Here is a 26,284-nt window from a genome sequence, read left to right on the forward strand (position 1 = left end):
CCTCAAGTATTCTGGTGAATACTGATCAACCCACATGTGTGAAGAAATGACAGGAAGCCAGGAAAAGAACCAAATAAAAGATCTGTGATAACAAAGGCCTGATGCACAAAAGGGCCAGCAACCATGCCTATTCCCTCCAGCCAGACTGAAAAGCTGCATGATTCATACAGCAATGGATAGACTGCATAAAAGGGTCTTGCCTAAGAAGTCGGAAGTAAATCAGTTCTAGGCTGAGCACTGCTCCAAACGCATCTACCATATCTTAAAAAGATAAAATTGCTTCCGACTAGCTTAATTGTGTGACAGAACAAAGTTTAACACTTACAGGAATACAAAAATATACAGCACCCAACAAGGTAAAATTCACAGTGTCTGACATAAAATTTAAAATTATAAGGCAGGTAATATATTAGGAAATACCCATAATGAAGAGATTAATCAACCAACCAGAATTGTCACATATGTTAGAATTAGCAAAGACATGTAGTTATATTACACATGTTCATTAAAAACATATAGCCGGGCGCGGTGGCTCATGCCTGTAATCCCAGCACTTTGGGAGGCCGAGGCGGGCGGATCACGAGGTCAGGACATCGAGGCCATCCTGGCTAACACGGTGAAACCCCATCTCTACTGAAAATACAAAAAAACTTAGCCGGGCATGGTGGTGGGCGCCTGTAGTCCCAGCTACTCGGAGCCTGAGGCAGGAGAATGGCGTGAACCCAGGAGGCAGAGCTTGCAGTGAGCCGAGATGGTGCCACTGCACTCCAGCCTGGGCAACAAAGCGAGACTCCATCTCAAAAAACACACACACACACACACACACACACACACACACACACACACAAAAACATATATAAATGGAAGACATGAAACACAACCAAATCTAACTTTTAGAGATGAAAACCACAAGCAATAAGGTGAATACTGTAATACATTGGCTGGTGATAAAAGCAAATAAGACATTCCAAAAGAAATATAAATATATAACATAAAAATATAAAAAGATTCAACACCAGGCATGGTGGCTCATGCCTGTAATCCCAGCACTTTGGGAGGTCAAGGCAGAGGGATCACTTGAGGTCAGGAATTCAAGACCAGCCTGGCCAACATGGCAAAACCCTATCTCTACTAAAAATACAAAAATTAGCCAGGCATGGTGGCACACACCTGTAGTCCCAGCTACTAAAGAGGCTGAGGCAGGAGACTCACTTGAATCTGGGAGGCGGAGGTTACAGTGAGCTGAGATTGCACCACTGCACTCCAGCCTGGGTGACAAAGCAAAACTATGTCTTAAAAAAAGAAAAAAAAAAATTTCAAAAGAGCACAGTATGCGTTATTCATTTCTGAATGTATATTATCATTGAGGGGAAAAAACTAAATCTTTTTTTTCTCATACTGGCTATTTCGTGCCTAACTTGATGCCCCCCAAACAGTAGACATTCAGGAAATGTGTATGAAACAAATATGTGATGTAGTTATATGATTTACTCTGTAAGTGTAGCTAATATTTCATGAAACAAAGCAATAATAACTAATATTTTCAAACATAAAACTAAAAAGATGTATATGGAACAAATTTTACACTAACATAGTGTAGACACAGCAATAAAAATCATCCTAATGAAACAGTAAAAGAAAATAAAACAAAAAACAAAACAAAACAAAACCAGAAAAGCCCCGAGATACAGAGACTATTTAAGGGAACAGAAGAAATTATGATATCCAAAACTAATGGATAACACAGTTAAAAATGAGTATAGAATCTGAATGTTTCTCAGCCAGGCTCAGTGGCTCACCCCTGTAGTTCCACCACTTTGGGAGGCCAACACAGGCAGATCACTTGAGGCCAGGAGTTCAAGTCTATATGGCCACCATGGTGGCCACAAGCCTATAGTTCCAGCTCCTCAGCAGGCTGAAGCACGAGAACCACCTGGGAGGTGGAGGTTGCAGTGAGTCGTGATTGCACCACTACACTTCAACCTGAGCAAACAGGGAGACTGTCTCAAAAAAAAAAAAAAAGAAAGAAGAAGAAATTGAACATTTCTACAAAGACATAAAAATGGCCAGTAAGCAAAGGGAAAAATGCTCAGTATCATTAGGCATCAGAGAAAGGCAAATCACAACCACAATAATACTTCCTATAAGTTAAAAAAACAAGTGTCCAGGATGTGAAAAAACTGGAATACACATACACTGCTGCTGGAAATGTAAAATGGTATACCTGCTGCAAAAAACCATCTGTCAGCCCTCAAAAGGTTAAACAGAGTTACCATGTAACCCAGCAAAACCACTCATACATATGTACCCAAAAGAAAAAAGACTTGCACATGAGGTTCACAGAAACACTATTCATAGCCAATTAATGGAAGCAATCCAAATGCCCATCAACTGATAAATGGATAAATACAATGTGCTATATCCATACAATGGAATATTATTCATCAATAACAAGAAATATCTTGGTTTCTAAATGCCATTCTCCAATGAAATGCCATTCTCCAATGCCATTCTCCAGGCCATGGCCACCAAAAAACTGCCTGATTCCACAGCTGAGGTAGGGAAACTACAAGGTGAGCCTTGAACACTGAATAGTGCCAGAAGCTATGAAAACACTCAAAAGGCGATTTAAAAGAAAATATCAAATGGACATAGGAGTCAACTTGAAGAGGTTCCCAGTGGCCAAATCTGCAATAAGGTAGCAACAAAATAATGATAACAATTGAGCACTGATTTTATTTTACAAAAATCTAAGTACATACTAATATAAATAAATGGGAAACGAGAAGGTGTATCTTATAGTAGAATTCTAACTAATAAATGTAAGACAATGGAAAAAAATCATTATTTGAGGCAAGAATCATCAACGGATGCTACAATTAGTGAGTGGAAGCAGGATAAGAAACAGGATTATTTGCAACACATAAATATATCCCCATGGGACACTAATTACAATGGAAAAAGTATTTACTTCACACTGGAGAAACCTGACACATACCCCCTAAATCAAATTATTAAAGTTAACACTCAATCAATGGAAAAATTGACATCATGTGCCTCCTAAAATAATGCACTGAGAAAGACACATTACTTCTCTGACATTCTTGCCAAAAATGCAAAACCTAAATTTAATCGAGAAAAAACATCAGACAAACCCAAACTAATGGAAATCGTATAAAATAACTGCCCAGTAATCTTCAAAAGCCTTAAAGTCATGAAAGACAGTGAAAAACTGAGGGATACCAGATTAAAGAAGACTAAGATGACATGACAATTAAATCCAAAATGTGAAAGATTAGTGAAACAGACAAAATCTGAATAAAGTCTATAGACAATAGTATCATGTTAATAATAATTTCCTGATTTTGATCACTGCAATGTGCTAGCTGTTTAAGAAGGGAAATCTAGGTATTTAGAAAATCCTTGTACTATTTTTGTAACTTTAAGTCTGAAATTATCTCAAAATGAAGTTTTTTAAAGTGCTATAAAAAATGGAGAGTACACAAGCCAGGCACAGTGGCTCACGCCTATAATCCCAGCACTTTGGGAGGCCGAGGCAGGCGGATCACAAGGTCAGGAAATCGAGACCATCCTGTGAATGGTGAAACCCCGTCTCTACTAAAAAAAATACAAAAAATTAGCTGGACGTGGTGGTGGGCACCTGTAGTCCCAGCTACTCGGGAGGCTGAGGCAGGAGAATGGCGTGAACCCAGGAGGCGGAGCTTGCAGTGAGCCGAGACTGTGCAACTGCACTCCAACCTGGGCGACAGAGCGAGACTCCATCTCAAAAAAAAAAAAAAAAAAAAAAAAACTGGAGAGTACATATTGAAAAGAAGTTATCAAAATGCAGATATTCCGAAATTTTCTTGAAAATTATAAATAAAAAGAGAAAAACATCAGAGGATGTTAAAAATCAGTAAAAATACTTACATAAAGAAAGCTTGGTGGTGAACAAAATGGAAGCAGGAGATATAGAGTACCCTTTCAAAAAGTTCAGCAAAAGAGAAATAATTCAGTAACAAAAATGCTTGATGAAGTCAAATGTAAGGTATAAGAGACATATTCAAACCTGACTGGAGAAAGGTGGGAGGAAATTAAAATTGTTGAAGGGGATAAGCTAAGTGTAGGTACCAGGCCCTTGGAAGGCAACAGCAGTGGGATGGTAGCACTGGAGAACAGGCTGGTTTTAAATAGTTTGTCTATGTCTCACAGGAAAAGAATAGAAAATCCAAAATAAGACAACTTGAGGTAAGGCAGAAGACAGATGGAAGTCAAGTTTGATCTTTTCCTTGAAGGAAGACCAATGGTAAAAGATTAAGAATGAGGTAGGAAAACTAGACGCTACATGAAGGATTTACGTTTTTTGGATTTTTTTGTTGTTGTTTTTCTGAGATGGAGTCTCACTGTCGCCTAGGCTGGAGTGCAGTGGCCACGATCTCTGCCTCCCGGGGTCAAGCGACTCTCCTGCCTCAGCCTCCCAAATAGCTGAGATTACAGGCACACGCCACCATGTCCGGCTAATTTTTTGTATTTTCAGTAGACATGAGGTTTCACCATGTTGTCCAGGCTGGTCTCAAACTCCTGATCTCAAGTGATCCATCTGCTTCGGCCTCCCAAAGTGCTGGGATTACAGGCATGAGCCATGGCGCCCAGCCAGGAGTTAAGTTTAATGCAGGGTTACATGAGAAATGACAGCAAACTACTAAGGTACAGCCAAAATCAAGCTGGAATCTAAGGTCAAGAATTAACAAAACAGATAAACACAATGCTGTTGTCTTCTTTCAGTAAAGTTCAGTTACTGTAATGTGAATATACTGATCGTAGAATACAAATGTGTTTCTTCCATGTGCATTGGCAAATGCACATATTATAAAAATAAAATATTTTCATTATTTAACAAATATATATACCATTATCAGGAATTGGTTCCATGTCCCATGGGCTAAGTTTTTCAATTTCAGTATTATCCCACCTGTTAAAAAACAACAAATCTCTGGTTAGCCTTTCATGAAAACAAAATGTGAATAATAGGTGTCCATTATAAAAGTAAAAGATACAAAATATGAAAATTAACCTCACTGCAGCAATACAATTTTAAATATTAACAGTAAATTTTTTAAAGAAGGATATATTATTAAAATAACAGGTTTAAGAACAAAACCAGAAATCCTATGCGGCCTGCACCCAAAGTGAACAATAACTCAAAGACAAGGCATGAAGCCTTGAATTCTACCACAGCCACAATCAGTGGTTTTTATTCCGTTGCCAATGAAAAAGCATCAAAGGTTTATTTGAAGAAGATTAATGATATAATATCTGCTTCTGAACTAGGACACTGACAATACGAGGCAAAGGAAATGTGGCTACAGAAATAGTTCCAGGGAAGCAAGCAGAACCTGAACCAAGGGGAGTACTAGTGAATAGGAAACAAAGGGTAGGTGAATGTCTTAGAGACATTTCAGGTCAGCCTGACATGACTTAATGACAGATAAAAACCGTGTTTTTTTTAAAAACCAGAAATGTATTATTCATACAACAACCTACCACACTGAATTATTTGTAAATGATTAGTTTTCATCTGTATACAAACCTAACAACATAACACTGGAAATGACTATCAGGATACTGTGGTTGATATGGCTCTTGACTTAACACTGTTCCAAACCACCAAGCATCATCAATAATAGAGCGGAATCTGTCACCTAGGAGAGAAATGATCAAGTCTGAGGCATTTCTCTGCTAACATTCATTAACATTTTTTAATCTACAAAATACCATATGATACAGATAAAAAAGAAGCCAAAAGCGCAATACAAAAACAGGCAAGCAGAGCTCCTAAACCAAGAAAAATATGGAATTAAAAAATTAACATTTAGATTAAATGGATTTCTAGATGTATTCAACAGCTCTAAGACTAAGACTTCAACCAGTGAAATAAACTGCACTAGATCTGTGTTTAGCATTCATTACAATACAAACATGAACTGCTGTAGTAACTATATCTCTTCCTTCTTACCCTTCCCACCATTTACAAAACAAAACCAATTAAAAGAAAGAACAAAAGTCACCTATCCAGCACTGATGATTCTTCGGTATATAGATCAACAATTCTTTTCTCAAGGGAAGTTTTATAGAAACAAATCAACGTTAAAGCTACAATTTATCCCCAAGAAAGAATATAATATACCTGGCAAACAGTCTTGAATAATTAAAGTATGCTTACAGTGAATTCTTCAAAGGTTTAAAAAATATAATGCCACAACTACTAGACCTACATGTTTTACAGTCTTCAGTATATTTTCAAACGTATGTAAACATGAGTTTTACATATATTTTTACTTCAAAATCACTTGAAACCATAGCCCCTGAAAGAAATCTAAGGAGACTGTTATAGCTTTAAACTTATAATTTGAGATAAACCACACTATGATTTTGTCCAAATCTCTAATACCCTAATTTAACAAACATTAATTACAACTGAATGTAATAATAAATTATTGTAATAAAAATCAGCTGCCTCAATTTTGAGAGGCCTAATACAAAAACATGTTAGAAGAGAGTGAGTCTTTGATATAAACAATTAAGTGTATATTTTTCTTGCTATTTACCTAATACTAGAAGATAATTTCAGTTTAGATAAAAATATTTCTTCATACAAAAACAACCCTTTAAATAAAAAGGAGCCTTAAAAATTAAGTTTTCTCATAATAAAAGTGTCTTTTCTATGTTTTTGCTAGCTGATCACCCTGGTAATCTTATGTTAAGACTTTTCAAATAAACCTACTTTGGCCTTTCAAGAGAAGGATTAAAATCCACTGCAAAAATGAAAACAAGCAACTTCTTCTTGCCATACTACTCAAATTCCAAGCAAAAAGGTAAGAGCAAAAATGGGGGAGCAAAATGAATTAAAGTGTAGTATTAACACGTCTGGTCCAGTAATTTCTTAACCACAAAAATAAAACAAAAACCACTAAATTACAGGAGGCATTTGGGACTCCATCTCTAGTTTAACTGTAGATAATTCAGTTTTTAAAAAATTTAATGGACATGTTGGCAAAAATGAGAGCCTCTTTTTTGCTCTCATGGGGACTGAAAAATCCTAATAGCTGGGAAACTTTAAAGTTATTTGGAACACAACTATACAACCTGCTAATGTTGCTTCATGTTATTTTTGTGGCTGTATGTTTTTCTTCAAGAAAAATTTTCTCTTCATCTACTCCCAAAATAATCCTGATGACTTGTGTAGCTATTACCAGGACAATAATCTACAAAGAGGAGCCACATGCCCTGACAATCTTTCATGTCAGATGAAATTTATCTAAAATTTGCCGCCTTATAGTACCCACAGAAAAAGGTAGCAATGGCCAGATGTAGTGGCTCACGTCTGTAATTCCTACACTTTTGGGAGGCTGAGGCAAGAGGATTGCTTGAGCCCAGGAATTCAAAACCAGCCTGGGCGATACGGCAAGACCCTGTCTCCACAAAAAAATTAAAAATTAGCTGCACATGGTCGTGCACACCTGTGGTCCCATCTATTCAGGAGGCTGAGGGGACAGGATCACTTGAGCCCAGGAAGCTGAGGCTGCAGTGAGCTCTGATTGCACGACTGCCCTTTAGCCTGGGCAACAGAGCAAGACCCTGTGTTGAAAGAAAAGAAAGAAGCTGCAGTAACTAGAAAGATCAATGTCTTAACATCATTTATCAATGTGTACACCAGATGATACAGCCTGGGTAAAACTTAATATTTCCCACAAAAATCCAAGAACTGATAAAAGAATGAACCATCCTATTCCTAACTCAGTAAACAGGCTCCCAGGATAGCATTCCATACTGAACATATATTTGTACACCTGTGAAACAGGTACTACAGTTGCTATTACCACCCAGCCTAATGACTTCATTCAATTATCAGTTATATCCTGAGATTAATGATCTACACAACTCTGAATTAGTGAGCCCTCCTTAAATGATCACCACAAAAATCACATTCGGGTAATTTAGTGCCTACATTGAGGTACCAAAATTACTCCAATGTGTAATTTTACTAGAATGTGTAAAATTACATTGAGGTAATTTTAGTTTTTTAATTTTTCTGTCCACCTATACATTACATGGTTATAAAGCGTAAGTGTATATGCATTTTTTATTTCTTAACGAAACAGTGTCAAGTCTTCTCATTTAAGTCTACACTGTTATGATATCAAAGGTGAAATACTTGGGTATACCAGAACATTTTCAGTGTGAAATCTGAAATTATTTTTCAGCCTTCTGATTATTCTAGATCCTGGTATAATTGTGTAAATTATACCAATGTTACATCAAAGATAATTATATACAATATAGTACAAGGAAGTCTGAAAAGAAGTATGTCTACTCTAGCCTATAGTCAAGGAGTGAAAATAATCTTTTCCAAATGTCATGAACCAAAAGAAGAAAAGTTGCTCGTCTAAAAAGTCTACATAATTGGGCCGCACACGGTGGCTCACGCCTGTAATCCCAGAACTTTAGGAGGCAGAGGTGAGTGGATCACGAGGTCAGGAGTTCGAGTCCAGCCTGACCAACATGGTGAAACCCTGTCTCTACTAAAAATACAAAAATTTGCTGGGCATAGTGGCACGCACCTGTAATCCCAGCTACTCAGGAGGCTGAGGCAAGACAAGCACTTGATCCTGGGAGGCGGAGGGTGCAGTGAGCTCAGATCACGCCATTGCACTCCAGCCTGGGAAACATAGGGAGACTCTGCCCGCCCTGCCCCCCGCCAAAAAAGTCTGCATAATCAGTAAGTACCAAGCGTTAAGCAAAATATATTTATAGGTCACTTATATCTCTTCCAGAATTTACATGTTTGTATACACTATAAGAGTCCCACAGCCAAAAAGTTAGACCAATAAAACATGAGATTAATTTTTAAGGGTATATAAAACTTAGTAAGGATAGACTTACAAGACTGCCAATTCCTCTGTCTTGCTTCATCATAAAACTGACGCAATACAAGAAAGTCAATAACATCTGGCATATCATGATATCTAGACAAAAATTTAAAAAATTATTAAACTCTCTACATAGCTGGTTATATAGTCTAAAAGCAACACTGTCCAAAAGAAACATAATGAGATCTACAATTGTAATTCTCAATTTTCAACCAGCTATATTTTAAAAGTGAAATTTTTAAAAACCAGTAAATTTCATACCATATTTTAAATACATCCAAAATATTTAATATGTAATCAAAACGATATCTTACATATTTTTTCATAACTAGTCTTCAAAATGCAATGTGTACATTCACAACACATTCATTTCTTTAAAAAAAAAATGTTTATGCCTCATACTCTGCCAAGTCTCATTTAACACATTCAATTCAAATCATCCACATTTCAAGTGAGCAATAGCCACATGTGACTAGTGGTAACCTTATTAGGTGTAGGAAATTATGTATTCCGAATTTTTTCAAAAACAAAGGGCAGAAAAAATTTGGCCTGTATGTCAGAAATCTCCACCTATATAAGTGGCATGAAAACCATATAAAACAGACTGCCCACACTTAACCATAACTGTGACATGCCTACTATGACTTCAGGGTGGGAGATGGGTTTCCTAGCCATCAGAAACTCGAGCCACATCTTAGGCTATCCACAGTGCTCTACTAGTTACCCTAAAGTTGAATGGGAAGGGCATGCTAATCATTACATCAGCAAAATGGCGAATTTAAATTTAAATAATTCCATTTTAAAAAATAATACATACCTAATAGAGAAAGATTTGTCCATAAGTTTTCCAGTTGCTGGATCTATAAATGCTAGTTTGAGGCAACAGAGTGTAGGGGGCCCAACTTCATATCGTATTCCAACTATTTTAACCAATTCTTGATCCTTTAACAGACATTTTTTTTAATGGTTAAAATAAAAGCAATTCCTTAATACTGTAATTCTCCACATACTGTTATATTAAGTAAACTCATAATTTAGGCTTCCAAACCAGCAGACAAGTTTAATCAATACCATTAATTACATTCAATTTTGCTAAAGTTAATCTCCACATATTTAATACAGTTTCTAATACAAAGAACATCCTTTAGAAAATACACTATTAAAAGAATAAGACTGAAAACACAAATCTCTGATTAGCGTAATATCTAACAACAACCGCTGTTAAAAATCTAACATATTTCCTTCTGGCTTTGTTTTGGAAACAGGGTCTCGCTGTTTTGCCCAGGCTGGAGGGCAGTAGCACGATCATGGCTCACTGCAATCTCAAACTCCCGAGCTCAATCAATCCTCCCACCTCAGCTTCCCCAGTAGCTGGGACTGACTACAGGTACAACACGCCACCACACCAAGCTACTTTTTTATTATTTGTAGAGACAGGGTCTCCTTATTTTGTCCAGACTAGTCTCAAACTCCTGGGCTCAAAGTGATCCTCCCACAACAGCTTCCCAAAGCGCTGGGATTATAGGTGTGACCTGCCACACCCAGCCAATGCACATTTCTATTTATATGGTTTTATATTATGCAGTGAAAATGTGTAAGCATTCTACTTATTCCTAAGTGTTCTTCAAAATCCTGATATTAAATTTCTGCCTAATACATTAAGTAATATTTGTTGAGAATCTACCATATACTATGACCTCTTCTAGGCAGTAGGGACAGGACAGTAAACAGGTGAAAGTCCCTACCTGGATGGAGTATCCATCAAATGGATTTGCCATAGTCAACCCTCCCCCCAATGTCTGCTTCTCTGATACTAGGAATACAACAGATCATTCATCCACTTATTCACTGAACAAATGTTATTATTATAATGTACCAAAGTGCTAAGCATAGTTCTCATCATTCACAGTAGTTATGTTCTATAAAGTCACCTAGAACATGAAAATACTGAATCGGTGCTATAGAGGATATATAGGGATAGGATCCTGCAAAATTCTGGTCCCAACACTGTAGTAAACCAGTGTGTACATAACCTGGCTTTATGTGTTTCTGTTTAAAGGTACCTTATTTAATACGTTGTTGATCTGCAAACATTTAACTCTTACCTGAATGAAGCTTGTCTAACACACTTTCTCCATAAGGCACATCTCAGCCTTCTAGCACTTAAGAACACTAGACAGCATGTCAGCACTATGCTTAGGGGCCATTTTAAACAGCAAAGTGACCACGAAAAGCACAAAAATGGAAAATATGTGGCACTGAACAGACCATGAAAAGGACACTTGTTTGCAGTGCGAGAGCTAAAAAAAGAAGGCAGAGCAACACCTTGTTCAACCTCAACTGGAAACATGCTCGTCAGGCAAGTCAAATTTTTCACCACCCTGAGCATGTACAGAAATGACCAAAAGGCTCCAAGAATACTGTTTTGGGGATTACAAATAAAGCAAGCACGCAGTTCACAAATAGAGAATCCAAGAATAATGAGGATGGACTGTACTTAGGTACACAGGCCTAAGTTAAACAGACATAAATAAAACCTCAAATATATATAAAGCCTAACTCACAGAAGCAGTCATTAAGTTGAATATAAATGTTAAAAACAGCTATCTTTGTTAAAATAATTAGTATTTTCTTCATGTTCTAAGTTTTTAAAAGTATCAAAATGTGTAGAATAAAAATATAAAAAATAAAAAACATGTGTAATACTACCCCACAGATCATCACCATTGACATTTTGATGTTTTTCTTTTGATTGGCTACAAATGTTTTTAAAATTTTGCTACCATAACCAGAAATACAATTTCACGTCTCATTTTTCCTATTAGTAATACACTGTGTAAATGTATCCATCATTCATTCCACAAATATTTTTCAACCTTCAAGTACAAGATGGGCTGTACATAGTAAGTGCTTGTGTGAATGCACCATGATTTGGTTAATTCACTATTGTGGAATATTTGAGTTTTTTTTCCAGCTTTGTTTCTGTAAACAGTGAGTGAACTACAATACTCATGTATTTACAAGCATTTCTGTTTGTTTTCCAAATTACCAGAAGAGTAAAATCACAGAATTAAAAGTTCCAAATATTTTTCAGTTTCAACTCCTATTGCCAAAATATCCCCTAGAAAGCCTGGACCACTTCACACACCCCACCAGCAATCTGAATAACTGTTAACAAACCAACATCTTTTGCCACGTGCTAGAATGTGGAATTCTTTCTTGAGCTAAAAACAAACAAAATCACAAAATTGGCTAAGTACTGAAAAGGTAAAATTATTATTTCCTTATTTTAATATCCATGAGGTTAAACCTTTCTTCCAATTTTTATTTCTTCTTTTGAAAACTTGCATTTCTCCCTTTGAAAATCTGTCTTGGGTACATAAACATTTTTAAGATTGATAATATATATATTGCCAAGCTGTCTTTCTGAAACTCTAGGTTGTTGCATGTAACGTTTTACGTACCAATCAGCAACATACAAATTTTGCCCACTGACAAGTCATTCCCACAGGATCTTAAGGTTTGGTCATAGCAGAAATGTTATCAAGTAGGAAAGAAAGTAATAAAAAATGTTTCCAACAGGTTTTTAAATAGATTTGTACATAATTTAACTCTGTATGTGCTAAAATGTTTAATGATTTAATAATGCCATCGTCCTACCCTAAGATCCATTTTTCTCCATGGCTCCTTATTAGGGTTCAGTTCATAAATATTATTTCTTCTCACAGCCTCAATATAAGCTTCATGACCCTGTCGAAAATATATTACCTACAAAAGGGAAATATGCATTTAAAAATTAAGAGTAATATAAATTTTATGTTCCATATTTGTGTTTTTAAATTTGTGTTACTCTCACCTCATCACCCATTTGAGGAACAAAAGGAGATTTTCTAAGTGTGGTGTCAGTAATCCAAACTGGAGGATGAAATTCATATAAATGCTCCATATTTCCAAGCTCTCCTGAAGTCATCCTCCGCAAATTCTACCACGGGGAAGAGAACAAAGTTTCTTAGGTTAGAAAGGGGCATGCACTCTTTGAATGAAAAATAAAAGAAACTTCACCATTCAGAATGACTGTTTTTGCCATGTCCATCTAATGATTAGTTTTTACACAGCATATATATTTAGTTTTTACATAGAAATATATCACTTATAAAAAGCACTGTAAATCTACCTAACATTTTCCTAGTATCATCTCCTAAATTTCTCATAGATTCTCTGTGCTATTTTACATCCCATTTTAGGGGGCAAATACCCAACCTAAATCCTCTTTTACGCATAGCCTGTTCTGCCAAAACTCCACTCCGAGTATGACCACAGGCTGATCATCACAGGGAGTCTCCTCTTGACTGTAGGTTGTAAAACTGGTGATTTTAAAATATGCCCACAAATCCCCTGATAGTTCTCTCCTCTTCAAGAAGTGGAAGTCTCCTCCTCTTTTTTTTTTTTTTTTTTTTTTTTTTTTTTTTTTTTTTTTTTTTTTTTTTTTGAGATGGAGTCTCGCTCTGTCACCCAGGCTGGAGTGCTGTGGCCGGATCTCAGCTCACTGCAAGCTCCGCCTCCCGGGTTCACGCCATTCTCCTGTCTCAGCCTCCCGAGTAGCTGGGACTACAGGCGCCACCACGTCACCCGGCTAGTTTTTTGTAGTTTTTAGTAGAGACAGGGTTTCACCGTGTTAGCCAGGATGGTCTCGATCTCCTGACCTCGTGATCCGCCCGTCTCGGCCTCCCAAAGTGCTGGGATTACAGGCTTGAGCCACCGCGCCCGGCCGTCTCCTCCTCTTAAGTGTGGACTACACTTAATGACTCACTTCTACCAAATATACTAAAGCAGATGAGATTATGTGCAACTTCTAAGACTAGGTCATAAATGGCACTGGGGCTTATCCCTGGCTACTGTTATATCATTCACTCTGAGGAAAATCATAACAACACTCAAGCAGCCAGCTAAGGAGAAACCTGTGTGGCAAGGAACTGAGGCCAACAGCCACAGGAATAAGCTCAGAAAGAATAATGTCCAACACTCATCAAGTCCTCAGATGATTGCAGCCCCAGTCAACATGTTGTAACCTCATGAGCCAAAATCACCCAATTAATCAGCTTCCAATTCCTGATCCACCAATACATGAAATACGCAATGTTTGCCATGTAAACACCTAAATTTTAGAGTGGTTTGTTATACACAGCAATAGATAAACACAACGACTTAACATCTTTAAACAATGACTACCTGCTTGAAATCAGCACAGTATACACAAATAAACAGGGATGATATGACAATGAAGAGACAAGTACGAAGACAGACATGTAAAATGAAAATAGTAAACGTAGCAATAACACACACAAAAAAGAAAGCACCTTAAAATTCCTTGAAGTCTACTACTAGTGTTGAAATTGACAGGAGAAAATAAGTGTTGCTGTGAGATTCTGAGCAAAATAGAGTTTTCTCTTTAAGTTTCGGATTTGGAAAGGTTTAACTGTCAAGCCCACTACTCAGAACAGTGGAGGTGGAGAAGTGTTAATAATAAAGTAGCGTGGCCGGGCGCCATGGCTCACACCTGTAATCCCAGCACTCTGGGAGGCTGAGGCGGGTGGATCACTTGAGGTCAGGAGTTCGAGACCACCCTGGTCAACGTGGTGAAACCCTGTTTCTATGAAAAATACAAAACTTAGCCGGGCATGGTGGTGTGTGCCTGTAGTCCCAGCTACTCGGGAGGCTGAGGCAGGAGAACTGCTTGAACCCAGGAGGTGGAGGTTGCAGTGAGCCGAGATGGCACCACTGTACTCCAGCCTGGGTGACAGAGTGAGACTCCATCTCGAAATAAATAAATAAATACATAAATACATACATACATACATACACACAAATAATTTTTTAAAAGTTTATGTGTGACTTCATGAAGTGTATCAAAGTCAATCATAAAACAATATAACAATCATTTAAACCAACAATCAAAAGCCTCTGACTGGAATGTATCTTTTTCATTATTTGGTTTTGATATATTAATACTAGATCCTGGGGAAGCAACAATGAGAGATAAAGAAGCATTCCTGGCCCTCAAGAAGCTTACAGTCTACTGGGTAATACAGATACTGAATGAGCAATTAAAAGTACAATACAGAAGGAGCTTATGTTTAGGAAGTTAACCTCTTAATGGAGGGATGAGACTTAGAATCTTTTTTACTGTTATCCTATATATTATTAAGAAGGCATGGAAAGCTTAGGAAACAATTACATTAAAGCAACATTTGAGACATGGTAAAGCTGAGGGGGAAAACCACAGCTTCTGATTTGATAAAGATAACCTATATTCTAGTCCAAGACTTTAGGTACTCTCAGAAAGTAACTAAAACTTTATTTTTACTTATCCCTTTGTTTAGATACTTAAACCTGAAATTAAGCCAAAAAGCATAATATGAGACCCCAGAAAACTCACATCCCACTCAACCAACCCAGAGTATTTACAATTTAAATGGGGCAAAAGATTTCAATAATACTAACAGCTCAGGGAACATGTTAATCAGAAAACTGGGCTAAACACGATGTATTTCAGAAGGTGTTTAAAATTATTTGTATGATTTAACCTCGCCAAAACAAGCTTGCTAGTTTAAAGACGCCTTTATACCAATGCTTCACATCGTCAGTGAAAATTATTTATCAAGAGGGAGCAATATGGGATACAAAAGCATGAACCAAAATCTCACACTAAATCTTTTAACATTAATGGAATTTCAGAGTGAGTAAATATGACTAAAAATTACAGCAATGGCCAGACACAGTGGGTCTACACCTGTAATCCCAGCACTTTGGGAGGCTAAGGCAGGCAGATCACCTGAGGTCAGGACTTCGAGACCAGCCTGGCCAACATGACAAAGCCATGTCTCTAGTAAAAATACAAAACTTAGCCAGGCGTGGTTGCGTGGGCCTGTAGTCCCAGCTACTTGGGAAGCTGAGACAGGAGAATCACCTGAACCCAGGAGGCAGAGGCTGCAGTGAGCCAAGATGGCACCAATGCACTCCAGGCTGGGCGACAGAGACTCCTCTCAAAAAAAATCAATCAATCAATCAATCAATCACACCGTTGGCACAAAGCACTGCTTTGTTTTAAAACTGCACATGTGTTTTGTCTCTAAGACCTTAATCGACACCCTCAATGACAGCATTCTTATAAATGATAGCCAACTGTAGGTCCTTGCTGTGGTTTCTCTTCTGTGTAAGTGTGTACATCTTTCTCAGTATCATAGTGAACCTTACAGTAAACTGCCTCTCCAGCATTACTCAAATTATTCTGTTCATGGTGAATTCAGCAAGCTAAAAGAATCATGGAATGATTGCTGCAGAGATGGTCCAGTGTTTGAAGATCTGTGAATGTTTCTTCTAAATATATGATGTCGGCTCCAAGTATCAGGTCAAAATCTCTACGAGAAAAACTCCCCAAATTCCTTCCCCAAGTCAACTCCTTAACAAAAGCTCTGGGTTGGATACAAGGAGGTAAACTGCCTTGACCATTCGATTTACAAAATTATAATGCTACTTTTCGATCTGTGATAGTCACACGAGCACCCAGCAGGGCAGCCACTATGCCTATCAGCCCTATGCCAGCACCCAGTTTCACTGCGAGGCAGCCCAAGAGCGCCACAGCTCCCATCTCCAGATATGTGGAGAAAACCATGGCCACATCCCAAACCACCGCGGCAATTCCCAGTTGTCTCTGGGACTGTCCTGCTGGATCTGTGTCATATGGTTCACAAAGGTGGCAAGAGGCTTGTGGAATTTCTGCAACCCCAATCCCACGGTCTCCTCATAGGGCACCAGGGCCAATCTGCCTGTACCCAGCCCTCTGATCAGACCTGCGCTTAGACAGGATGTTAAAGGTTTGAGATAATCCTGCTTTTTGACACATCCAGAAACATGCAGTCATGGCAGTTCCATCTCAAGACTACAAGTGAATGACACTGGTGGATGCCAAGTCTCTCGTGGAGAGACCAGGACCCCAGTCCTACAAAGGACTCCGCATCTGTGAATCAAAGGCCTCCCCTATAAGTCCCACTAAATCTGCCCCCATCCAACCCTCCAAAGGACTTGACAGATGCTCCCTTCCTTCCCACATGCCCCAGAGCTCCTGCTATCCACAGGGGTTGAGAGTAGGAGACAGAGGAGTCCACAGTGCCCTTCAGAATCCCCAATACACACAGGGTGTCTGCTGCACCCTGGGAGTGCAGTGAGATTCCCGAAGGAGGGCTGACAGCTCAACCAGCCCAGCCCCAGAGCACGGCCCAAGACACCCAAGGCACCACCATGCCAGTATCACGATAAATGTTAAAACAGTATCTGAAATAGGGTAAAGCTGGGGTATCACGATACATGCTATTTTTAAAAAAAACATTTTTCTTACCTCTTTCTTGGGCTTATTTTCTTTCTTTCTCTTTCGTCTTCTTTTTGGAGGAGATAAATTCTCAGTAGATATTTCATCTTCTGAACTACTACAAAATCGAGTAACTCGTCGACGACATGATGTTCTTAACGGAGGCTGCAAGTTGATGCCCGCATCAGCTGTCCAATCGGAATATCTAGATGAAGAGTCACTAGAAAAGGCGAGTGCTTTCAGTTGAATGGAACCAGAATATAAGCACTGATAGCAAGTCAATCATATAAAATTGAGGGAACAGAGAGAGGAGTAAAAGGAAAAGGAAGATACCAGAAAGATTTAACTTGAGCATTCTCCCCTCACTACCAACAAGTACTGAAGTGACTGAAAATCATAACAAAGAGAGAGAAAAAGAGAAATCTTCACTAACACTAGAAATGAAGGAAGGATATAAAGCTGAAAAAAAATTTTAAGTATACTGTAGATAAAATATGATGCAAGACAACTAACAATTACTCCTTCAAGGAAATAAAACACAGACTTATGGAAACAGTAAGAATCATACAAAACCCCAAAAATAGGCCCCAGCATTACCCCCATGTTGGAGGAAGCTGACATATAGACCAGGAATTCCAACTGGAATCACAAGCCATCAATGAATACACTGAGAAGCTAAAGGGAAGCATAGCTACACCAAACTGAAAGCCCTAAGTAGTCAGTTTCTTCCGAAGAAGAGTTTCCCTGTTATGACAGAAATCTAAGAGACTAGTCCTAGCTACACCTTAGCGAAATCAGAGTCAAAGAGGAAACTAGTTATAGAAAACTAGTCCCTGGTCCACTACTAGCTGCACCAAACAGAAATAATAATAAAAATAAAGGTCTCTACTTGGGTCAAGATGGCCCAACTTCAACCAACCACACACCTTTTCATCTGTATCAAATACACACATGAACACATTACAAAAAGGTATTTATTAGAAAAAGAGCTTGTTTATAAAAATTATAAGAGGATCTGTTTTGGATAAATAAAATTCAAGAAAAGTTGAATTAGAAGATAATTAATGAAGACACGGAAGGTAGAACAGTGGTTGCCAGGGACATGAGGAAGGGTAAAGTGAAGAATCGTTCTTTAATTGGTATAGAATTTCTGTTCTGCAAGATAAACAAGGTTCTGGAGACTGGGTGCACAACTATGTCAATGCACGTAAACAGTACTGAACTGCATGCTTTAAATGGTTATGATATTTGTTAAATTTTTAAAAAGATAATATATTATGTTCTTAAAAAAAAAACATTCTATTTCCTTATCATAATGAAGTAAAACAAGACAAGAAAGGAAGCAGAGAGTATGTGATAATGGTTTGGACCAATACGGTACCAATAAAAAAAAAAAGAAAGATGATCTGAGTGATATTCAGGAAGGAGAATTTTCTAGCCATGTTATGGATAGGCAGACAAGAGAGATTAAGGTCCAGTTTTCTGGGTTGAGTACTTGTTGAGATGAATGAAGGTGACACGCACCAAGATAAGAACCAGAAGCTGACATTTTGGCCCCATGAAATTTGGATCTCAAAACTAACAAAAATTCAACACATGCAATAATAATGAATATACTTGTGGTTTTACCACACATATATACTAGTCTTTTTAAGTGCAGCCAAGATTGAATTTATATTTTCAGTATGCATGTTCAACAGCGCTGGGTCAACTGCCTAAAGTCAACAAAAAACTCCTGAAATACTTCTACAGGAACAGCTGTTAATCTAGTTTTTGTCTCCTTTTAAGTGTCTTAAAAACTGTTCCACAGTTGCAAATTCTTGCCTCTTAAATAAAATTCAAGTATGATTCCATCCAAGGCTATGACTAAAATGCTTAAAAGATCACAACAATTAAAAACAGATACCTTGAACTTTCGCTGTAACTTTCACTTTTTCTATCACTTCTCCATTCATCCTCTTCCGAAGAACCAGAACCTTCACTTTGATCACAGGAAGTCTCCTAATTTGTGAAGGAGGGGAAAAAAATCTTGATCCCTGAAGTTAAATAACACATGTCCAGAAAAAAGCTGTACACAATCCTCCCCAATAAGATTAAATCATCTAAGAAAAATGAACGGTAATCAGTAAAAATATAATTAGATAAACTTAAAAAGCAAACTTCTTCACTACATCCCTTTCTTATCAAAGCATAAGACAAAAAGAGAACATCCATAAGATGTAACACTACCACCATTAGCAAAAAAAGTGATACAATAGGCCATTCTGAGTAAAGTTAATAAAAAATCAATGTAAATGTTTTCCGTTTTGGACTTTAGCTATTCTGATAGGTGCATCTAATTGTTTTAGTTTTAAATTTCCTAAGACATATTTTGGTAGCTTTTCATATGGTTATTTGTCATCTGTTTATCTTCTTTGGTGAGGTGTCTGTTAGATCTTCTGCCCATTTTTAAATTAGGCTGCCTTCTTATTGCTTGGTTTTAAGAGTTCTTTGTATATTGTGAATATAAGTCTTTTATCAGATATAAGTTTTATGAATATTTTCTCCTGGTTTGTGGCTTATCTTTTCATTCTTTTAATAGTATCTTTCCCAGAACAGTAGGTTTTCATTTCAGTGTAATCCAAATATTTTATCTTTTTTCTTTCACGATTGTGCTTTTGATACTGTATCTAAAAATGTCAATGCCACACTCATGGACACATAGATTTTGCCCTTTGTTATCTTCTAGAAGTTTTATGGTTTTCTTGTTTTACATTTACATTAAGCTTATGATCCATTTTGAGTTAATTTTTGTGAAAGAACTGGTGTCTAAGATTCGTTTATTTTGTATGTGAATGTCCAGTTATTCTACCACTGGCTGAAAATAATAAACTTGTCCACCAAGTTCTCTTTGCTCCTTCACCAAAGATCATTTGAATATATTTGTGTCAGTCTGTTTCTGGCCCCTTTATGTTGTTCCATTGATCTGTTGTTTCACCAGCATCACTGTCTTGAAAATTGCAGATTTACAGTAAGTCTTAATGCCAAGTAGAGTGTCAGTCTTTCAGTTTTATTCTTCTTCAGTGTTGTGCTGGCTATACTGCATCTTCTTCCTCTCTATATAAACTTGAAAAATTAGTTTGTCAGTAAAATTAATTTGCTGGGATTTTGTTTGGGACTGTGTTGAATCTACAGATGATGTTGGAAATAATTTTTTAACAAGGGTGTGGATCAGCAGGAACTCGCATTCATTAAGGAATGCAAAATGGTACAACCACTTTGGAAGACAGTTTGGCAGTTTCTTATAAAAGGAAACATAGTAAGATCCAGCAATCACACTTGATGTTTACCCAAATGAGGTGAAAAATTATGTTCGCACAAAAACCTACATCCAGGTATTTATACCAACTTTATAATGCCAAAACTTGGAAGCAACCAACACATCCTTCAGTAGGTAAACTGATAAGCTATGATATATCCAGACAATGAAATATTATTCTTTGCTAAAAACAACAACAACTACTATCAAACCATGAGAAGGCATGTAGTAAATGTAAATGCATATTAACAAATGAAAGAAGCCAATCTGCAAAGGCTACTAGTTATGTGATTCCAATTACATGGCATTTTACAAAGATAAAACTTGGAGACAAAAAATCAGTGATTGCCAGGGGCTGCTGGGAAGAGAAAGATGAACAGGTAGAGGATTTTTAGGGCAGTAAAATCATTCTGTATGATATTATAATGGTGGATACATGTCATTATAAATTTGTCCAAACCTACAGAACGTACAACTCCAGAAGGGAACCCTAACAAACTGTGGACCCTTGGTGTGATAATGTGTCAGCCTAGACTCACTGATTGCAGATGTTCCACTCTGCTGCAGGATGTTCAAAGTAGGGGAGACTGAGCATGTGACCAACAGGAAAAAGATAAACGGTTGACGGGAGTTCAGGGGTATGGGTGGGGGAATGAGTAAGTGTAGCACAGAGCATTTTCAGGGCAGTGAAACTATTCGGTATAATACTATTATGGTAGATACGTAACACTATGCATTTGTCAAAACCCACATAACTATACAACACAAAGGGTGATTCCTCCACCCCATGTAAACTACAGAATTTAGTTATAATGTAATGATATTCATTTCAACAGCTAGAGCTTGAACTAACTCAAAAGGTTAATAGGAGAAACTTTACAGGACAGATAGAGTACATAGGAACTTATTGTGCTCTTAAAAATAAAGTTGCTGTGGGTTTCAAGTCAGTAAAGAGAAAACAGGGAAACAAGACTGCCTGATTCCTACAATCCTAACAGCTGAAGCCTTCTTTAAGTTCTGGTCATGGATTCTAGGCAGATATTTTTAAATTGAGACATCAACTTTTCTTGTAGCATTACCATTTATATTAGGTGTATCTATAACGGATAATGAAAATGCCATTAAGAATCAAAAACTGACCAAGCAAATTTCTTTTTTTTTTTTTTTTTTTTTTTTTTGAGACGGAGTCTCGCTCTGTCGCCCAGGCTGGAGTGCAGTGGCCGGATCTCAGCTCACTGCAAGCTCCGCCTCCTGGGTTTACACCATTCTCCTGCCTCAGCCTCCCGAGTAGCTGGGACTACAGGCACCCGCCACCTCGCCCAGCTAGTTTTTTTGTTTTTTTTTTTTTTTTTTTTTTTTGTAGAGACGGGGGTTTCACCGGGTTAGCCAGTATGGTCTCGATCTCCTGACTCGGCCTCCCAAAGGGCTGGGATTACAGGCTTGAGCCACCCCGCCCGGCTCAAATTTCAAGTAAACATCTAACTTTGCTTACTTCATCTGAATAGGCAAACTCAAAGCCAACATATTCTTAAAAACTGTTTCTCAAAATGTGAGTAAATGCTCCTCTAGGAATACAGATCCTAAGGCCTACTGCTCTAGAACTACTGAACAAAACTCTGCTTTTTATGCTCAAAGTAGACTTTTTTTAATAACAGTAATATAAAGACCTTTTCTTAAAAGCTACTACCTGAAATTAGGCACCCCGTGAAATGTTTTATCTGTATTATCTCAACTAACTCTCAAAACACTTTTTTAAGCACAGAAGTTAACATAAAGCTAATAATACTAAAGTTTTGGAAGCTCGCAATTTAACTTCTAATTTTAACTAAGCCCTGGTGCCTATTTGTAATTTTATTAAAGAAGGTCCCTAAAATTATATTAGCTTCTAACCTCACAAAACCTAGATCCATCTTGCCTGTGAGTTTGGTGTTATCTCCCAAGTTCTTACCTGCCCACTACTAGCTCTTTATATACACCAAAACCTAAGGCTAAGAAATGTGAAGCAATGTGTCTAAAGTCACAGGAAAGTAAGTATAAGAACTGGAATTAGAAACTAGGGCTAACTCTACAGCCCATAGTTTTTCTAAACCAAAATTGAATGGAACCAACACATACATACACATTGCCATCTCCACACCTCTTCAAACAACGTAGAATGAATTCATACCACAGGTGGAGAACAATTTACAACACAAAACCAGGATTTATTTTAAAAGGTGAAGTAGATTTAATATTCTACATTATTTATCTTTGTTTTAGTACAGTAGTACTCCTTTATCCACAGGAGATACATTCCAACTGCCCCCCAACCCTGCAAACCCTGCAGATAGATGAAATGGTTGACAGTACTCTAACTCTGTATATACTGTTTTTACCTGCACATGCACACCTATGATAAAGTTTAATTTATAAATCAGACACAGTATGGGAACAATGATAAAGCAGAACAAATAACAATACACTGCAAAAAAATTATGTGAATGTAGTTGCTTTCTCTCCCTGTCCAAATACCTTATTCTCAAAGTATCTTATTGTACAGTACTCACCATTTTTCTTGTGATGTCAATCTGATAACTGACTGACAAGTAGGTAACACATAGATATGCTGGACAAAGGGATGATTCCTGTCCTGGGCAGGCCAGAGCAGGACAGTTTAAGATTTCATCATGCTACACAAAACGGTATGTAATTTAAAACTTACAAAATGTTTAATTCTGGAATGCAGCATTTAATACTTTCAGAACACAGCTGACCACAGGTAACTGAAACCTTGGAAAGTGAAACCAGGAATAGGGGGGACTACTGTATTTTTAAAGGTCTGCATTAATTGAAATTATACCAAATAGATATAATTAGAAAAATCATAATATTAGTAATAATTTTGAAAGAAAATACCATAGGCAGTCATTCCTCATTTTTTTAAAAACAGCACTCAAAATAGGTAATAATGGAAAAAATGGAAAAATGGAAAAAAAAAAAAAAACCAGCATTAGCTGAAATCTCCCTATCTCATATATATATATGTATCTCATATACATATATATATGATAAAGACCTAAAATAAAGCATCTTAATGTGGAAATGGTAGAAACAATAATATCATCAACAACAATAAGATGGTCCACTATATCCACCATTATTCACCATCGTAAGTACTAAACAAACAATACAATTAGACAGAAATCAATGAGAGGTATAAAAATGAGAAGTGTATTAGTAAAACTATGTATTTTTGTAAATGACAGTATATCTTGAAAACCTCAGAGAAATCAATGATAGAATGAACTCAAACATTCAGTAAGGCAGGATACATAAAAAATTAAACGTATTGAAATCAATAGCTTTCACACACACAGATTATAATTATTTAGAGGATACAATGACAGAGAAAAATCTCACTAACTGACAAGATGGAAGAAAACATCTTCAATATATATGAAAGAACTAACACATCTAACACATAAAGAACTCAAAAACTGAGGGGGAAAGGGAGAGAACAAAGGCACAAGAGAAATGGCTAAAAGACATAAATAGACTATTCGTAAAGATTTTCTTAAAAACTCTATAAACATATGAAAAGTTGTTCAACTTCATGCATAATCAGAGAAATGCAAAATAAAACTACACTGAAATAAGCCAAAGACAAAAGGACAAATATTGTATAATTTCATTTATATGAATAATCTAGAAATATAAAATGCTATTCCAGTGAACACACAAATGATAAGAAAGCAAAATAGCCATATGGCTAATACGGAGAAAGTTTTGGTGGTCTGGACAGAGGGTCAAACCAGCAATAACATTCCCTTAAGCCAAAGCTTAACCCAGAGCAAGGCCCTAACTCTCTTTAATTCTATGAAGGCTGAGAGGTGACAAAGCTGCAGAAGAAAAGATGGAAACTTGCAGAGGTTGGTTCATGAGGTTTAAGGAAAGAAGAAGGCATGTCCATAACATAAAAGTGTAAGGTGTAAGGTGAAGCAGCAAGTGCTTTAACGGAGAACCTGCAGCACGTGATCCAGAAGATCTAGCTAAGACAATAAATGAAGATGGCTACAATAACAGATTTTAAATGCAAATGAAATAAATAGCCTTCTGTTGGAAGAGGATGACATCTAAGACTTTCACAGCTAGAGGGAAGTTAATGCCTGGCTTCAAAGCTTCTAGGACAGGCTCACTCTCGTTAGGACTAATGCAGCTGGTAACTTTTAACTGAAGTCAGTGTTCATTTTTACCTTTTCAAAAATCCTAGGCCCCTTAAGAATTTTGTTAAATCCGCTCTGCCCGTGCATAAGAAATGGAACAACAAAGCCTAGATGGCAGCAAATCTACTTACAGCATCATTTACAGCAAGGTTTACTGGATACTGTAAGCCCACTGTTGAGACCTACTGAGCAGAAAAAAAAAAAAGACTCCTTTCTAAATATTACTGCTCGTGGACAACATACCTAGCCAACCAAGAGCTCTGATAGGGATGCCAAAGGAGACTAATGTTGTTTTCATGCCTGCTAACACATCCATTCTGCAGCCCAGGGATCAAGGAGTAAATCCAACAATCAAGACTGTAATTTTACCACAGAGAAACCAGCAAACACCACCACCTTAGGAAGTGATCAAAGCACGTATCACACAAATCATGTGCTTTCTGATGTGATGCACTGAGAAGAACAGTGTATTTTCTGTAGTATTACTGACAAAAATGCATGACCCTAATCATCAAAATTACTAGTCATAAATTATCAAAAAATATCAACATTAAAACAAAAATTGAGGAACTTGACTAAATTCAGGTTACTAAACAGACACAACAAAATGTAACACATAATCTAGGATATTCTTTTGCTACGAAAATTATCAGGACCACTGACTGGCAAAATTTGAGTAAGATTTGCAGATCTGATAATAACATTATATTGTTTATTGCCTCATTTTTTTTTTTTTTTTTTTTTTGAGACGGAGTCTCGCTCTGTCGCCCAGGCTGGAGTGCAGTGGCCGGATCTCAGCTCACTGCAAGCTCCGCCTCCGGGTTTACGCCATTCTCCTGCCTCAGCCTCCCGAGTAGCTGGGACTACAGGCGCCCGCTACCTGACCCGGCTGGTTTTTTGTATTTTTTTTTAGTAGAGACGGGGTTTCACTGTGTTAGCCAGGATGGTCTCGATCTGCTGACCTCGTGATCCGCCCGTCTCGGCCTCCCAAAGTGCTGGGATTACAGGCTTGAGCCACCGCGCCCGGCTATTGCCTCATTTTTGTTTTGTTTTTTTGACACAGTGTCTCACTGTCACCCAGGCTTGAGTACAGTGGTGCAACCAAGGCTCACTGCAGCCTCAACCTCCTAGGCTCAAGTGATTATCCTGCCTCAGACTCCAGAGAAGCTGGAACTACAGGTGGGTCACCACCCCCAGTTAATTTTTTTTTTCTCATTTTTTTGTGGAGGAGGGGTTGCCCTATATTGCCCACGCTGGTCTCGAACTCCTGGGCTCGAGCAATCCTCCCACCTTGGTCTCCCAAAGTGCTGAGAATTACAGGCATGAGACACTGCACCCAGCCAGATTTTGATAATTATATCACTTGTTTTTGAAAATACACAAGGAAATATGTAGATATCAAAAGGCATACATACAACTCACTCTCAAAAGGATTAAAATATATTCGTACATACAGGAGAGTGCTAACATTCAGGTTAGTAAACACAAA

General features: G+C 37.5%; 1 protein-coding gene and 1 pseudogene across 3 annotated transcripts in view; both read right to left on the reverse strand.

Moving 5' to 3' along the window:
* Positions 1–26,284, reverse strand: part of BRWD1 (bromodomain and WD repeat domain containing 1) — a 129,604-nt gene that overhangs the window by 37,243 nt on the left and 66,077 nt on the right. For all 3 annotated transcript variants that reach the window (XM_030913941.1, XM_030913942.1, XM_030913943.1), the window contains 8 exons: positions 19,202–19,296; positions 17,326–17,515; positions 12,787–12,912; positions 12,591–12,698; positions 9,748–9,872; positions 8,944–9,026; positions 5,591–5,702; positions 4,911–4,972 (listed from right to left, as the gene is read on the reverse strand). In XM_030913941.1, coding sequence (XP_030769801.1) covers positions 4,911–4,972; positions 5,591–5,702; positions 8,944–9,026; positions 9,748–9,872; positions 12,591–12,698; positions 12,787–12,912; positions 17,326–17,515; positions 19,202–19,296 — 901 coding nt within the window. The remainder of the gene's footprint in view (positions 1–4,910; positions 4,973–5,590; positions 5,703–8,943; positions 9,027–9,747; positions 9,873–12,590; positions 12,699–12,786; positions 12,913–17,325; positions 17,516–19,201; positions 19,297–26,284) is intronic.
* LOC104666612 lies at positions 16,001–16,995 on the reverse strand (annotated as a pseudogene).

The sequence above is a fragment of the Rhinopithecus roxellana genome, chromosome 13, assembly GCF_007565055.1.
Source record: "Rhinopithecus roxellana isolate Shanxi Qingling chromosome 13, ASM756505v1, whole genome shotgun sequence".
NCBI classification, from domain to species: Eukaryota; Metazoa; Chordata; class Mammalia; order Primates; family Cercopithecidae; genus Rhinopithecus; species Rhinopithecus roxellana.